The 15,122-nt window shown below is 40.4% G+C and overlaps 1 protein-coding gene across 5 annotated transcripts in view; it reads right to left on the bottom strand.

Moving 5' to 3' along the window:
• Positions 1–2,162: 2,162 nt before the first annotated feature.
• ccnh (cyclin H) overlaps positions 2,163–15,122 on the bottom strand; it is a 38,897-nt gene continuing 25,937 nt past the window's right edge. For 4 of the 5 annotated variants that reach the window (XM_059644763.1, XM_048528136.2, XM_048528138.2 and 1 more), the window contains 3 exons: positions 10,970–11,081; positions 4,534–4,594; positions 2,164–2,612 (listed from right to left, as the gene is read on the bottom strand). In XM_059644763.1, the coding sequence (XP_059500746.1) occupies positions 2,574–2,612; positions 4,534–4,594; positions 10,970–11,081 (212 nt within the window). In that variant the 3' untranslated portion in view covers positions 2,164–2,573. Of the gene's footprint in view, positions 2,613–4,533; positions 4,595–10,969; positions 11,082–15,122 lie in introns of all 5 variants that reach the window. The other variant, XM_048528140.2, reaches the window with a different exon arrangement.

Below are 15,122 nucleotides of genomic sequence, written 5' to 3'. Positions count from 1 at the left end.
TTCACCCTTATTTCAAGGGAGTTGGAGTACAAGAGTGAAAAAATCTTACTGCTGGTAAGACAACATCTGGAGGACTATGGGCAGTTTTGGTCCCCTTATTTGGGACGAGGTATTATTTCACTTGAAGCAGTTCAGAGAAGGTTCAAAATAAAAACAGAAACAGCAGCATCAAGAGAGAAAGCAGTCAACCACTCAGAGTAAGTTCACCACACTGTTCCTGGTATGGAGGGATTGTCTTATGAGCAAGAGTTAAACAGTTTGGGACTCACTGGAGTTGAGAAGAATGAGTGGTGATCTCATTGAAACATACAAGATTCTTAAACGGCTTGGCATGATAAGTGCTGAGAGGATGTTTCCCCTCATGGGAAAGTCTAGGAACAATGGGCATTGACACAGAATAAAGAGTCACCAATTTAAGACTAAGGGAAGAAGGGATTTCTTCTCGTAAGATGTTGAGTGTTTTTGGAACACCTTGCCACAGTAGGCTGTGGGGGCAGAGTCCTGGATATATTTATGGCTGAGATCGATTCTTGATCAATAGGGGAATCGACTTTTAAAGAAAAAGGGCAGGAATGTCAGATCAACCATGATCGTACTGAATGACAATGCAGGCTTGAGGGGCCAAACAGCCTACTCTTGTTCTTGTTTCTTATGGTATTACCTACTTTATTCAATACATGTTTGCATTGGGAATTACTTGTTCCTTTAATGTCTATTTTCTAGCTTTTACTTCCTGTTTTCTATGTACTTTTTCGAATTACACAAGTCATTCTTTAAAAATTCTAGCCTATAATTTCACTACTGGACATTTCATTTATTTAACTTTTGCACTGCATTAAAATTTTTACAGTCAAAGTTTACATCCCTCTCCAAATCCTGCTTTACCCATCATTTCTGTGCACATTGGCTGACTTTGTCTCACAGTCCAAGATAGCCTCATTTAAAATACCCAACTTCATGTTCCTTATCATCATCCTGGACTACCGGCTAAAGCTCTACAACTCCAGAAGTTAACTTATTTATTCCATCAATTGTAGACAGTCCTGTATCTCCAATTTCCTTCATCATGCCATCAGTTGTATTTTCAAATCTGTAGGTCTTATCCTGTGAAATTCTCTACATAGTTCTTCACATTGCTATACTCCTTAACATGTTCCTCAAAATTGAACTTCATGCAGCCCAATGGGAGATTTTGCCTAGATGTGTGTTGGGACACTATGTTAAAGGTACCACACACATGCACAACCTTTATGCATAACGGTTTCTTCCATTTAGTAAGACATTAGGACAGTACTTTCCAAACATTTTCTCATTTCAAACTGAGACACACCTTGGAAGGACAGAAGGGATGGCTTCAGTACCTGAATAGGGAACAAGTGAGTGAGAGAGAAGTGGCTGGGGAGGAATTGTTTAGTCTGCACATACATCTTTTTGAAGGAAAAACCTTATATTTCAGACTTTTTTGCAGCAGCAAACATATCTTGAAGATCCGTCTGCAAAGGCAAGCTACCAACAGAATAAAGCACAATTATATAAAGGGGCTTTACAGCTATTAACATTCAGTCTGAGCGCCTTGGCAACTACCTCAGCTTTCACAACTCTAAACTCTCATTCTATTTGGGAAGCTCAGTTACAAGTGATTACAGAACTTACAGTGAAATAACTCAAATAACCTTCTGCCTGAAGGCTAAACTTGATATTGAACAACAGTTAAAGAGATGACTAAATATGTGGAAGTGCAGTCTTAATTTTCTTTACACTCATAGGAACGAATCTGTTGCAAAGAAAGATACATCAAACAAAATCAAAATGGTTAATAAAGCTACAGATTTAACTGTTTAACAACATGTATATAGAAAGAGGAGATTATCTACTTAAAATTGTTTGCACTAGGCAGTTATTCAGTATTGTGATAGAGGTGATGGGATTAACATAAATCAATTTCACGTAATCTTAGGTTGTAAAAAAAATTATTTTTCTGTATTAGTTCCAGGGTATGCAAGATAAAACTTGCAGCCAAGCAAATCTGCAGAACTTTTTAAAAAACATATATTTTCAGCAATGAACAAAATCAAAATCCTTATTCTCACTCAATTTCTTGAAGCTCAGAAGAACGAGGACATATTGAAAAAATATTCAAGGCTTAAGTCACAGAAACAATGAATTTTATTTTGAATACATGGAATGAAAATAGGACATGTAAAACATACTTCCAAAACAAATTACATATTGATATTGTCAAATCAAACACTTCAGCAATGCAATCATTTAAAATTTCCTTTGATGTTTGTCCCAGTACTTTCAGCATTTTGTGTCTTTTGTTTAGGTTAAAATAAATAGACTATCAAATGCCATTTGCAGAAAAAAAATCTGATGCAACCTACGTACTGTCTGCACCTCCAGTCTGCAGCCTTTGTTCCCCTCATTTGGCATCTTAACTCTTCTTTCCAAAAGCACAACCTGGTTGAGTCAAAACTTGTGTCTGGATGTTATGCCTCAAAATAAATATCTAACAGGACTACCACAGCAGTTAATTCTCCACGAATATTTCCAAAATGTAAGTCAACGGCAACTTACATTGCATCAGCTAGATCATCATCACTCCATTCCTCCTATAAATAAGACAGAAATGCAATGTCTGATGACACCAGAATACTTAAAGTAGATAAAACAAATAAAAGCCACAGATTATCAGAATTTTACTTAAAAGATGGATAAAGTAGTGGAGAGGCAGTAGGATTTAGGAAGCGGGACACATAGACAAGTTGGAATATAAGCGGTCAAGATTTACAAAAATCCAGTTTAGATGAACGCTCAAACTTATGCATGCAGGGTGTATTAATAATAATTTTAAAGGCCCAACACACAAATATTTTCTAGTACTTATGACTGGCTATTTTATATTGTCCTGAATTGTGTTTCAACTTGTTTATAAATTGACTTGTGAATGGGACCAGTTTGCAACATGGATGCTGCCTGTAGTGCATTATCCAAGGCTGAAGATAGTTGTTGAAACATAGCGCAGCAGTGAGAGCAGCATTTTCAAAAGAAGCTATCTATTTCCATCCATTGAGGGGCACTGGGGCTAGTAGTAATGGGTATATGTAATCATATGTAATCAACTGAGTTTTAGAGTAGTTGGAGTCAATGGAAGGACGACAAAGAAAACATTAAAGAATTAAGCTAAGGTTTATCAAAACAATGGATAGATTTCAGCAACAATGGTATGAGCACTATTTGAGATCATGAACATCCAATAAAAACAATTTCTCCTAAGTTAATGGTATTTGCTTTTCTCGTCTCATGAAGAGACAGACTGGGAAGCATATAAATTAGCACAAGTTATGATTTAGTGAGTTAACAAAAAAGGTAATCGAGTAGAATCTTCAATACTAGTGAACGTCAGTAGCTAACCAGATTGAGAACAGCATTTTTTTAAAAACATTGGCAATGAACAATATCAGTACTTTTCAAGTTAACCATAACTCTTAACAGCATGCACCTAAAGTCTGGCCACGCAAATACTTTAACATCTTAATAGTACTGACAAAATTTTCCCAAATAGTGTTTTAATAAAGAGTCTCACTTCAAGCAGATTTCTGCTTCAAGCAAGACAGTGATGCACTATGCTGATGAATGATTTGAGTAGTTCTGTATTAGTATATCTCAGGAGTCTCTGCTTAACGGATCTGTTGAATATGGAGGTATAATCAACATAATTCATAGCACAATCATTTTCACTGCTGTAGTAACGTTTTTTCCTTGTCAAACCTGTGACAGAAGCTGAAGGGCATTTCCCACGATCTACCCTCCTTACATCATTAGCTTTTTCCATTAACTTTTTAATCCAGTCAGCAAGCAATGCAGTATGATCAGTGATTTTGAGGATTCTAAGGACTAGCCCAACCTAACAACCCACAGTTGATGCTGTCCAATCTAAAGAACATTATCCATGTACAAAACGTACAAACTAAGGAAACAAAGTATTGATATTTCAAGATAACAAGGTGTAGAGCTGTTTGAACACAGCAGGCCAAGCGGCATCTCAGGAGCAGGAAAGCTGACGTTTCAGGCCTAGACTCTTCTGATGAAAGGTTTAGGCCCGAAACATCAGTGCTCCTGCTCCTAAGATGCAGCTTGGCCTGCTGTGTTCATCCAGCTCTACACTTTGTTATCTCGGATTCTCCAGCATCTGTAGTTCCTATTATCTCTCGTTGATATTTCACATCATTTTGTATATTCTGTAGTGACACAATCTTTATGTTACTGCAAAATGCTGAGCAAACTACATTACAAAAGAACCAAAACATAAATTGCTGGAAAAGCTCAGCAGGCCTGGCGGCATCTATGGAGAGAAATCAGAGTTAACGTTTAGGTCGAGTGACCCTTCCTCAGTCAACAAAATATTAACTCTGATTTCTCTCCACAGATGCTGGCAGATCCGCTGAGCTCTTCCAGCAATTTGTGTTTTTGTTTCTGATTTACAGCGTTCACAGTTCTTCTGGTTTTACATTACAAAAGAGCCTCACTAACCTCTTCCAGTTTTGATTTTTTGGAAATTGTTCCATCTTCTTCATAACCTTTCCTCTTCTTTCTGTTTTCAACAGAGAAGCAATGTTGGATAACAAATACTTACTGACTGCATACTATAACATGTAAATGGAGAACAAGTATAAAAATCTCTTCCAGCTGCAATAGAAGTGCAATTATAATTAATTGTCCAAACAAAACAGTGCAATTATTGTTTTATATTCCTCATAACTGTAATTTGAGTGTCAGATAACAAACACACTGAATTGATGGACAAGTAAAAGGCCCAATGGTTCATCAAGGTGTCCCACATTTCATGCCAGCTGACACATCATAACCAAGTGTTTCCCATTCAATCTCTATCAGCAACGTAATATCAGAGAAATAAGAAAACAGAAAAAAACTCATGGCCAGCAGAAAATAAACTGGTTTTGACTGTTTGGAATTTTCTAAACTAATAGATTATCAATCGTTATAGATATCTATTAATCCACTTATTTTCCTTATGATGTGATCTTTGCTCCAGTTAAGCACCCTTAAAGAAATGCAATCATCATTTCACATTTTCAGCACAAAAATGCTGCAATATGTACCAATTCCACTAGCCTATGCACACTCAAAGTTTATCATGATCCACTTTACAGTTCACAATACTTTCAAGTTTTATGCATCTGCAAATTCTGAAATTGTCCTGTACTCTTAAGTCTACATTGATCATATATATTGAGAAAGGCTGGAATTCAAATATCAATAAATGGGAAATGTTTATATATTATCATTTAACACCAATCTCCATTTCCTGTCACTGTGCCAACATTGCACCAATGCTGCCACTGTCCATTACATTGTATGGATTTCAACTTCACTGACAAGTCTGTTAATAGGCACTTTATCAAATGCCTTCAGGAAATTTGTGCCCAGAGCCACTGCAGACATGATGAGGTGAATGGCATAATTTTGTATCAAGTTCTGTGAAATTGAAAAAAAAATCTATGCATGATGTATGTACACATAACTTTATCAACATCTTGTTGCTCATTCAAAAAATGCAATAAAATTGATTAAACATGATTTGCCCTTAACAAATCAGTGCTGTATTTTCTAATCCTTAAATTAGTCCAAAGTTGTTCCAATAACTTTTAATTTTGTGATGCATTATACTTTGTAAAAGCTTTCTCACTACCAAGGTGAAACAGGCTGGTCTGTTTCCTGGGTAATTCTTAATGTCCCTTTTTTGAAGGAAAGTGTAATATTTAGTATTTCCAGTCCTCTGATACCATCCTACATCTAAAAGAGAATTAGAAAATTAAGGCCAATACCTCCACAATTTCCACCCCTACTTTCCTCAATATCCTTAGATGTATCTCATCCGGTCTGGGTGAATTATGAACTTTTAAGTATAGCAGCCTTCCCGTATCAAATCTTTACCCTTTCAGTACATGAACTGCCACCTTTCAGTATGACTTTAGAAGCATCTTCTTCCTTGATAAAGGCAGACGCAAATTACACATTAAGTGCCTCAGCCATGCCATCTGCTTCCATACGTAACTGCCCTGTCTTTGATAACAATTGGCAATCTTTTTTTACCACATTCTTATGATGTATATGCCAATAGAAGCCCATCTGAATGTCTTCAATGTTAACTCCCAGTCTTCTCATATTTTGTGTGATCATATATGAATTAAGAGTAGGAATAGGCTACTCCGTCCCTCGAGTATGCTCTGCCATTCAATAATACCATGACTGCTCTGATGACTCCACTAATTCCCGATACTTTTCACCATGCGTATCAAGAATCTGTCTATCTCTGCACGAATAGTCAAAAACTCTGAAGTTACCTCCCTTTTGGGAAAACTTCCAAGGACTCTCAATTGTCAGACAAAAAGATTCCTATGTTTCAAAACTGATAACCATTAGCTTTAAGTCAATAACCCCTAATTTTAGATTCCCCTTTCCACATTCATCCTGCCAAGACCTCTCGGGTGCTTACGTTTTCCAATCAAGTCATCGCTTCTTTTCTAGACTTATAGCAATACAAGCGTAGCCTGTCCAACCCTTCCTCATAAGAAACCACCCATTCCAGGTATTAGTATTAAACCTTCTCTTAAGTTCTTCCAATACATTTACATTTTTTTTGCAATAAGACCACCAATATGGTGTACAGTACTCTAATGTGGTTTCACTAATGCCCAATATGACTGAAGCATAATCTTCCTACTTTTGTATACAATCACCCTCAAAATAAACAATAACGTTCTATTAAAGTGTCTATTTTTATGGAGTTATTTTAAGTTTGTAGTGATTGGCACCAGGTGGACCTCTGAGTACAAGGTCCTTGATCGGGGCTGTTAACCTGGGCCCATCAGGATGTACCGGCTGACCAAAATTAACAGGGGATTAGAATCAGTTCTGGGGACTGACTCCGAGCTGGCTGGCTACAAGCGTACACAAGTAAATAAAGGGTGACTTGGTGCAGGATATTGATCTCTGCAGTTATTTCAGTGGTGACAGAAGAAAACAGTATGTCCCTGAAAACATTTGCTTGCAACAGTTGTCTTGGAGTAGCGGGGTAAGGCTTCATGCCTTTATTTGGGAAGCTGGACTCCTTCAATCTTGCCATCAAAGTGTAGGCCAGTATGTGGGATGAATGTGATTTTTTTTCTGAGCAAATGACATTGGGGCAGATGAAAAGCACGGTTTTGTAAATAAAATGCATTTTTGGTTTTAAAAAAAAGTTTAACTTTCCCAAGACACTAAAACCTTCCAAGAGCTGATGGATACTAAATAAAAACAAAGTACTGAGGATGCTGTAAATCAGTAACAAGAACTGAAGTTGCTGGAAAAGCTCAGCAGGTCTGGCAGCATATGAGGAAAGGTTACCAGACTCGGAACATTAACTCTGATTTCTTCTTCCTATGCTGCCGGACCTGCTGAGCTTTTCCAGCAACTTCTGTTCTTGTTACTGATGTACGGCAATAATTTCTCGTGTGACGAAGTTTCACGAGTACCTTTACGGACAGGAGTTTGTCATAGTAACAGATCAGAAACCCCTGCTAGGGCTACTGAAGTAAGATGAGGTGGTTTTTGTTCAAGAGTTGATGGAGTTGGAATATTACAATGCCAAACCTTCTCTACTTCTGGGACGCTACTGGTTTTATTCAACTGTTAGAGAACCAGACAATTCTGTATCAGGATTATTGACGTGGTTGAGACGACTGGCATAGGCACGTGATTTTGAGTTAATATTGAGTGAGATGCTGAGACACCGTTTGGTGCTTGGGATTAATGACATAATCATCAGAAGCACCTACTAGCTGAAGTTCAACTAGACTTCAAACAGGCACTACAACTGTCCATGTCATTAGTAAATGCAGCAAGTGGAGCACGTGAGCTACATGGCATCCCTATGAAAGTGGACTTTCTCACCTGTCCAGAGCTTGGGGAATCCCATTTGAGTGTAGGATTTTGCAGAACCTCACACAGGGCATATCCTGGGCTGGGAGACCCTAGAACAGCCCATAGCAGGGGTGGGGGTGCTGTCTTTTACAAGGCTGGACATGAATCATACCTACCTGCAACAGCGATTGGATAATGAGTCCCAGAAGTGCACTTAATTAATACTCATAAGGGTTTATCAATATACAAGACTGCCATTTGAGGTATCATCAGCCTATGTCCTTTTCCAGTGGACTGTAGAGAACAATTTACAACAGCTACCTTGTAAGGTTGCCAATTATCTGGATGATGCACTAATAACAGGAAAGACCAATAATGAGCATTGAGAGAACTTGGATATAGTGCTCAAACATTCCTCTTAGGTGAGCGTACACCTTAGAAGGGGAGAAAAAAAAATCTGTTTAGGCACCAAGTGACCTACTTGGGTTAGGGTCGACAGAACCACGTTACAGCTGTATGAAGATAAAATGAAGGTAGTCAAAGGAGCCCTGGCTGCCACATCCGTACCAGTGCTTAGGTCTTTTTTGAGGAATAAATTATTATACAAAATCTTGGCATTCTTACACCTGCTATTCAAAGAGGTCAGCCTTGGAAATGACCAGGTAGCCAGGTAGTAGCCCTCCCTTAGGGAAGTGAAAAAGCAGCTAATACCACCCAAGGGGTTGGCCCACTACGATCCAATGCAAAAGGTAGTGAAGACATGTGATGCGCCCTCGTACAGTAACAGGATAGCTTTGGCTCACTGGTGGCCCAATGGAGAGGAACTCCTGATTAGCCTATGCTTCTCGGACTTTGGATTAATGATGCCCAGATAGAGAAGCAAGGTTTGGCAATCATTTTTCTTGTGATGAAGTTCCATCAGTACCTTTACAGACAGGAGTTTGTCATAGTAACAGATCAGAAACCCCTGCTAGGGCCACTGAAGGAAGATGAGGTGGTTCTGCCCATAGCTTCCAGCAGAATTCAGTGGTGGGGCCTTATTTTCAGCATGTACAAGTTAGAGCATCATCAAAGAAACCAAATGCAGACAGCCTTGAGCTGTCTCCCACAGGCAAATACTCCCCTGCTGGTTCCCTCCCCGGAAGAGCCTGTTCTGGTTTTAAACTTCCTAGACACCCTTCCAGTCACCACTGGCAAGACCTGAGAATATCTGACTGTGGACAAAAAAAGATCCTGTCTTGGCAAAACTAAAACAGTTGTTAGTAATGGGGGAGACAGAAGGGCCATCGCAACCAGGACTGAAACCTTTCTACATTCAGCGAGACCAGATCACTGCAGAGGTTGTCGCAACACTTTTGAGGAACAACAGAGATTGTCCTGAATAAAGGTTGGCACCAGGCACTGGCTGAGCTCCACCAGCATCATCCAAGTGTTTCCAAGATGAAGATGCTAGAAAGAAGCTACAATTGGTGGCCAGGTTTGGATGCCAACATAGCAGCCTTGGTGGCACAGTGCCAACAATGACAAAAATAATGCTACCAGCAGCGGTCCCACCTTCATGGGGATGAGCAGGTAAAGTCTAGACTCAGTTAGATGTTGACTATGCTGGTCCTTTTCAGGAGTTGAATTTTCCTGGTAATTGTGGATGCCCATTCAAAGTTGTTGGACATGCATAAAGTCCATTCGGCAAACTCCGGGATAACAACTGAGAAGCTGCAAGTATCAGTCACAATATGAAGACTCGTGGAAATATTGGTCATGGACTACAGGACGTTATTTACCAGCATGGAATGAGTATTTCCTGAAGTTGAATGGTATTTGGTATATCAGACCATCCACCGTCCAATGGTCTGGTGGAAAGAGTGGTCCAAATGACGAAGGCAGGCTTAAAGAAGCAGCCTACAGCGACACTTGATACCAAACTGTAGGGCTGCCTCTCACACAACAACAGATAACTCCAGAGTTGCTGATTTGGAGTAGACTCCTTGCTAAATTAAACTAGCTGTTCCCAGACCTGGTGGTGGGGGAAGAGGTGGAGGATGAAACAGCTGAAGGAACGCCAATGCCAGCCACATGCCTCCTTAAAGCACGAAAGACAATTTAATTCAGATGAAGAAGTCTGGCGCCAGAGCCATGGAAACGGCCCTGTCTGGTTACAAGGTGAGGTTGATGCAAGGTCAGGTCCCATGACTTATGAAGTAAGGGTAGGTGAGATAGTCCTGAACAAACACGTGGATCACCTGAAAGCTGTTACCTCGCAAATGGGGCAGGAGCAAAACATCCCTGGCTCCTCACAACAGCCAGAAGGCCTGTTAGAAACCGTAGGTTCTCCCCTTCTATCTAGTATCATGGAAACTTTGGAGTCCGAGATGGATGCAGCCTCAATACCATTGCCTTTGGAAGAAGAGAAGGAAACTCTCCTGAGAAGCTTCGGACCAAGAGACGAGTTGCAGTCCGGTACACTCCGCCCATGTCAGAGTCTGAATCAGAGGAACCAAACCTGGGGCAAAATTGTCACAGCAAAAGCTCCAAGAGATAGACCAGGCCTACATTCCCTGACTTAGTCGGGGGGGGGGGGGGGGGGGGGGGGGGGGGGGGGGGGGGCGGAATATAGTGACTGGAACCGGATGGACCTTGTTAACTACACGGTCCTTGATTGAGGTTATTAACCTAGGCCAATCAGGATACATTGGCTGACCAATAAAAGCAGGGTATTTAGATTCTCCTCAGTTCTGGGGACTGACTTTGAGCTGGCAGGCATAACAGCCAGTATATTGTGCACAAGCAAATGGAGGGTGGCTTGGAGATGGGGTACTGGCCTCTCTGCAGTTATTTCTCATTTCCTTTCACACTTTGCCTCTAACATTCAATGTTCAGCCTGGTTCTCGTTTAACGTTCTCTCTGTGCTGAAACTATCTCCTCCATTGTTCAATTAGAATTTTATCTATCATCTTTGACTTATCAATATAAGCTAAAATCTAGCTGATGTTAATGAAGTCATTGAAACCTGATTGATTTTTACTTTCTTCTTGTCAATACTTACAAACTTGTAACGATGCCAAGATCCAAGCTATGTATATGTTCAAGTTTTTGCTTCAGAAGATTCACTTCCTCAAGTTTGGGAGGTTCATATTTCTTCACCAGAGTCTTTATACCTGCTCAGTATTAATCATCATATAATAGCATTAGAATTTTCTCTCCAAGTTTTTAGAGAAAACATTAAAATGTAAATTATAGGACTGGGGTTTTTAAAAATGTAATTGAACTACCAGATAAAAATGACACGGTTTCTTTAAAAAAAAACATGTGTATGTGCTTTATATAGATATAATGGATACTATACGAAAAGGCTTTTACTAAAGTCAATGGAACATAGAACGTAGAGTGCTAGTTGATGTATATTAGCAAAGGGTAAGAGTAAAAAACAGTTTCTCTAATAATGTTTCTCACAGGTGTATGGACAGGCTTGCTCTTATGTACTGTATGCATAAATTATGGACATGAATATTGTGGCGTAGGAGGGGGCAGTGTAGCAGCTATCCTGGCTGCTAAAACACTGGCTGCTAACTTGGCCGAACAGTAAGACCAAGTAAAATTCCAAAATCACAGAACCTGCACTCTAAACACAACAGCCAGGTATTAATCACATTATGATAATGTAAAAGCAACAGTTATCCTCAACAAGTGACCCCCCCCTGCAAATAACTAATCCATTATGACAAAGGAGGGCCCAGACAGAAAAGTACTAGGATCCTGCTACACAAAGTATCTAACAGTAGCACGTCATCCAAATGATTGCCTCTGTTTCAAACTATTGTGTATCTCCCTGATTGGCTGGAACAATAGAAACTTCCAGAAAACTATCTAAAAAGATATACAAAAAAAAGGTTCACCTGCAGACCTTCTTGGGACGGCTACTGGAAGCTCTGAGGAGACCAGTATGGCAAGAGGCAGAGAGCAGCTGACCATCCAGAGGAAGAAAGCAAGAAAGCAGCTTTGCAGACCCAGAGAGACAGTATCTGCATAAATCTAGGAGAGACTCGGGAAGTACTGTAACCTTAAAATGTCATATAGGATTAGAGACAGCGTGTTTAGTGTAGAAAAGTTATTGTAACATTGTCATGCATGAGAGCCAGCTTATGGTCATATTCATTTGACTGCTTTAGTACTGTGGGACACCTAGAGAAATTCATTCATAACATTCTAGTTGGTGTTTAAATTGTTTTAAAAAGAGACAAAGCCAACTTTGGCATCCATGTTAACAGGCTTTGGTTTGAAATGACCCTCATGGTCTTTTGAATCCAAACTGCCTGGTATCTTGCGTGTTCACCCTGAGCTGGTTGTTAAGAGGGCAGCTGCCCTATGCGAAGGTCAGGATACAAACTGAATATGCGAGAGGCTGGCACTGATCACACACATTGAGCCATAAACCAGGTACCTTGAACTGTGACATGCACAATAAAAGCCAGGTGCTCTACAGCCAGAGCAAGCAAAGCACAAGCTGAAGAAAAGTAATGCGATACAGAGGGACTGTGAGGAAGTCAGCCTAGAAGGGGTCAGATGTTTGCCTGGCGTAAAAACCTCGGGACATTTCAGACTCCTCGAACAAACCAAGGAGCTTTATTTTAACACTCCATTGTCCCTGTCCCAAAAGTGTCAGACGGGATTGATGTGAGGGGACCTTTGTTTTATGTACTTTTAGTTCCAATGAGTAGAAGAAATTTTCCTCTGAATTTTAAACCCTTGTTGTCCTTGTTCTGGGAGTGTTCAATGGGGATAAAGCTAAGAGAATTGATTTTTAGGTAATAAAATGTGAGGCTGGATGAACACAGCAGGCCCAGCAGCATCTCAGGAATACAAATGATTTTTAGTTTACTTTGAGTTTGAACGCGTAGAGGGAAATTTACTCTCTACTTTGACATCTTGTTTCCCCTATCCCAAGAATATTTGGTGGGGACAGAGTTGAGGGAAAGTCATTCTTTACTTTCAGAGTCAAAGGAACTTTATTTTAAGTTCAAGAGAATTGAAGGACCTTTGAATTCCAAAGAATTGAGGAAACAACTTTTAGGAGAAATCCAGTAATGAACACTCCAATAATATGCTCGCGAGCAAAATAGTTCAAGTTTCCACTCGTCCGACACAGGAGTACACTCTCAGACAATACCTTTTTAAAAGGAAGTGGCCCAAATGGACAGAATTCTGTAGCAGCCTAGGGTGGCCCTGGACCCCAGGTTCCATGGTCCAAGACATATGACAAGAAACACATGACAGGAACGGTGGCCACTAAGAGAACCACAGCAATAGCAATAGCATGTAGTCTACAAGAATACCGTAGGTGACTAGCTAATATTTGATTGCTGTAAGAGCGATTAGAAAATCACTGCTGATGAACTGGAGAAGTTAACACTTGTTAAGGAGCAGGACACCAGAATACAGGAAAATCTGATTCATACAAGGCATTGCAATCACAACTGGAAAGAACCTGTTCTAATGACAGAAGGGCTACTGAGGACCAAGAGGCAGCCTCAGCAAACATTGACAAACAGGAATGACAGGGTAGGGAGTTTCGAGCAGCCATATAGGTTGTCCAAGCCTGCAATGCAGAGCAATGCACATCAGGCCCTAGTAGGAAACATTCAAAGTGCCAGGAACAAACTGTTCCTAGTGAACCAAGCCTCTGCCCAGAACGGGATAATGTGTACCTTTGGGTTTCTACTTCCCCAGGGAGAGAACAAGAGGCCTCAAACTGACACACAAATGGGGATCCCTGCTGCCTTTCTCCTGGGTGACTACACCTTCAACCACCAGCCCTGACCCACAGCTGAAACCACAGCGCATGCACGTCAGTGTGGTCTGGACTTCCTATAGACCCTTCCAACTTAGAGAAATGATGGAAGAGGCAGGCATTCACTAAGGAGTCCCAGACAGACTCTCTGTCCATACCAGTCCCCTGCCTCTAGAAGTGGAGAACTCCTCCAAGTTAACCTCAAAACCCAATCTGCGCTATAACTACGGCCAAACCGGTCATTTCATTTGGGGCTGTTGGGCACCTAAAATTCCAACTTGGCACTGGGAAGTTTGGAATAAGGGGCCAACATCCAGGTTCCCATCTTGGCAACAGCAGCTGGAAGGAAAACAAGCCACGGCTTATATGCTGATGACAGGGACAACTCCGTAATGGAAACAGCTTTAAAGGTCCCCAGGCACAAGGGCACAATCTGCCATCCCCATATTGGACAAATTTATTCTGTTGTCCTCACTGTTTTCTCTTTTAAAAAACGGGGTGCCTGGAATGTATGACAATTGCAACGATTTGACACTTTCAGAATGTTATGTGGAACATGATGTCAGAAAATTGACCAAGATATTTACTGGAATTACTCTTCTTTTTGGTAAGTGCACCAGAGTAGCTGCTCCTAGAAAGCGGTGCAACCCTTACAAAACATTTATTGTGTATAGCGTATAACTACTATACTGACCGTATCCAAAAATGTAACGCAGTCACAACTGAAAACATACCAGAATACCTGTGGTACAACTCACCAGACAATGTGGTATGTGTAGATGGGGCCCACAAACAGTTAATAAATTAAAGAAAAGGAAACTCCTTAATGGCCTAGCCACAACATTCGGGGTAGGGGTGTCAGTGGTCAATAGCCTTCATTTAGCTAATTTGGAAAATTAATTCGGTATCTTGACCCAACAAGTGAAATAAGCCTAGGAGGATTGAATACAGACAGACAATTAACAAGAGGCCACAGGATGACAACAGAGAATTAGGCTAACCACCACTCAGTGACCATACTAGAAGGTTCATTGTGGGACACCTGAGGAAATTCATTCATAACATTCTGGTCAGAGTTGTCTAAATTGTTGTAAGGAGAGACAAAGATAACAGCTGGTGTCCTGAAATGGTTTATATAAGACTGTTGGATGTAGAAATAAGTGCAAGCTGAGCAGATACAATGCAGTTTAGAAAATGTGCTTCATAAGCTTCATATTATTTCTGAAATGCATGTAGGACAAGGTGACACTGATTTACAGATAACACAATAAAGCATATGGAAAGGCAAATAGATTCCTGGGGTTCCTTTCTAAAAGGTACAGAATACAAATGCATGGACTTAAGAAAGCACTCATATTAGGTAGGTTGCGAGTAGTATTACGATGGGCTGCAATGGAGGGAGAATCAAATT

Source organism: Stegostoma tigrinum, chromosome 3, assembly GCF_030684315.1.
Source record: "Stegostoma tigrinum isolate sSteTig4 chromosome 3, sSteTig4.hap1, whole genome shotgun sequence".
Classification (NCBI taxonomy): domain Eukaryota; kingdom Metazoa; phylum Chordata; class Chondrichthyes; order Orectolobiformes; family Stegostomatidae; genus Stegostoma; species Stegostoma tigrinum.
The sequence above is the reverse complement of the archived record's forward strand: the minus strand, read 5'-3'. Positions and strand labels throughout refer to the sequence as shown.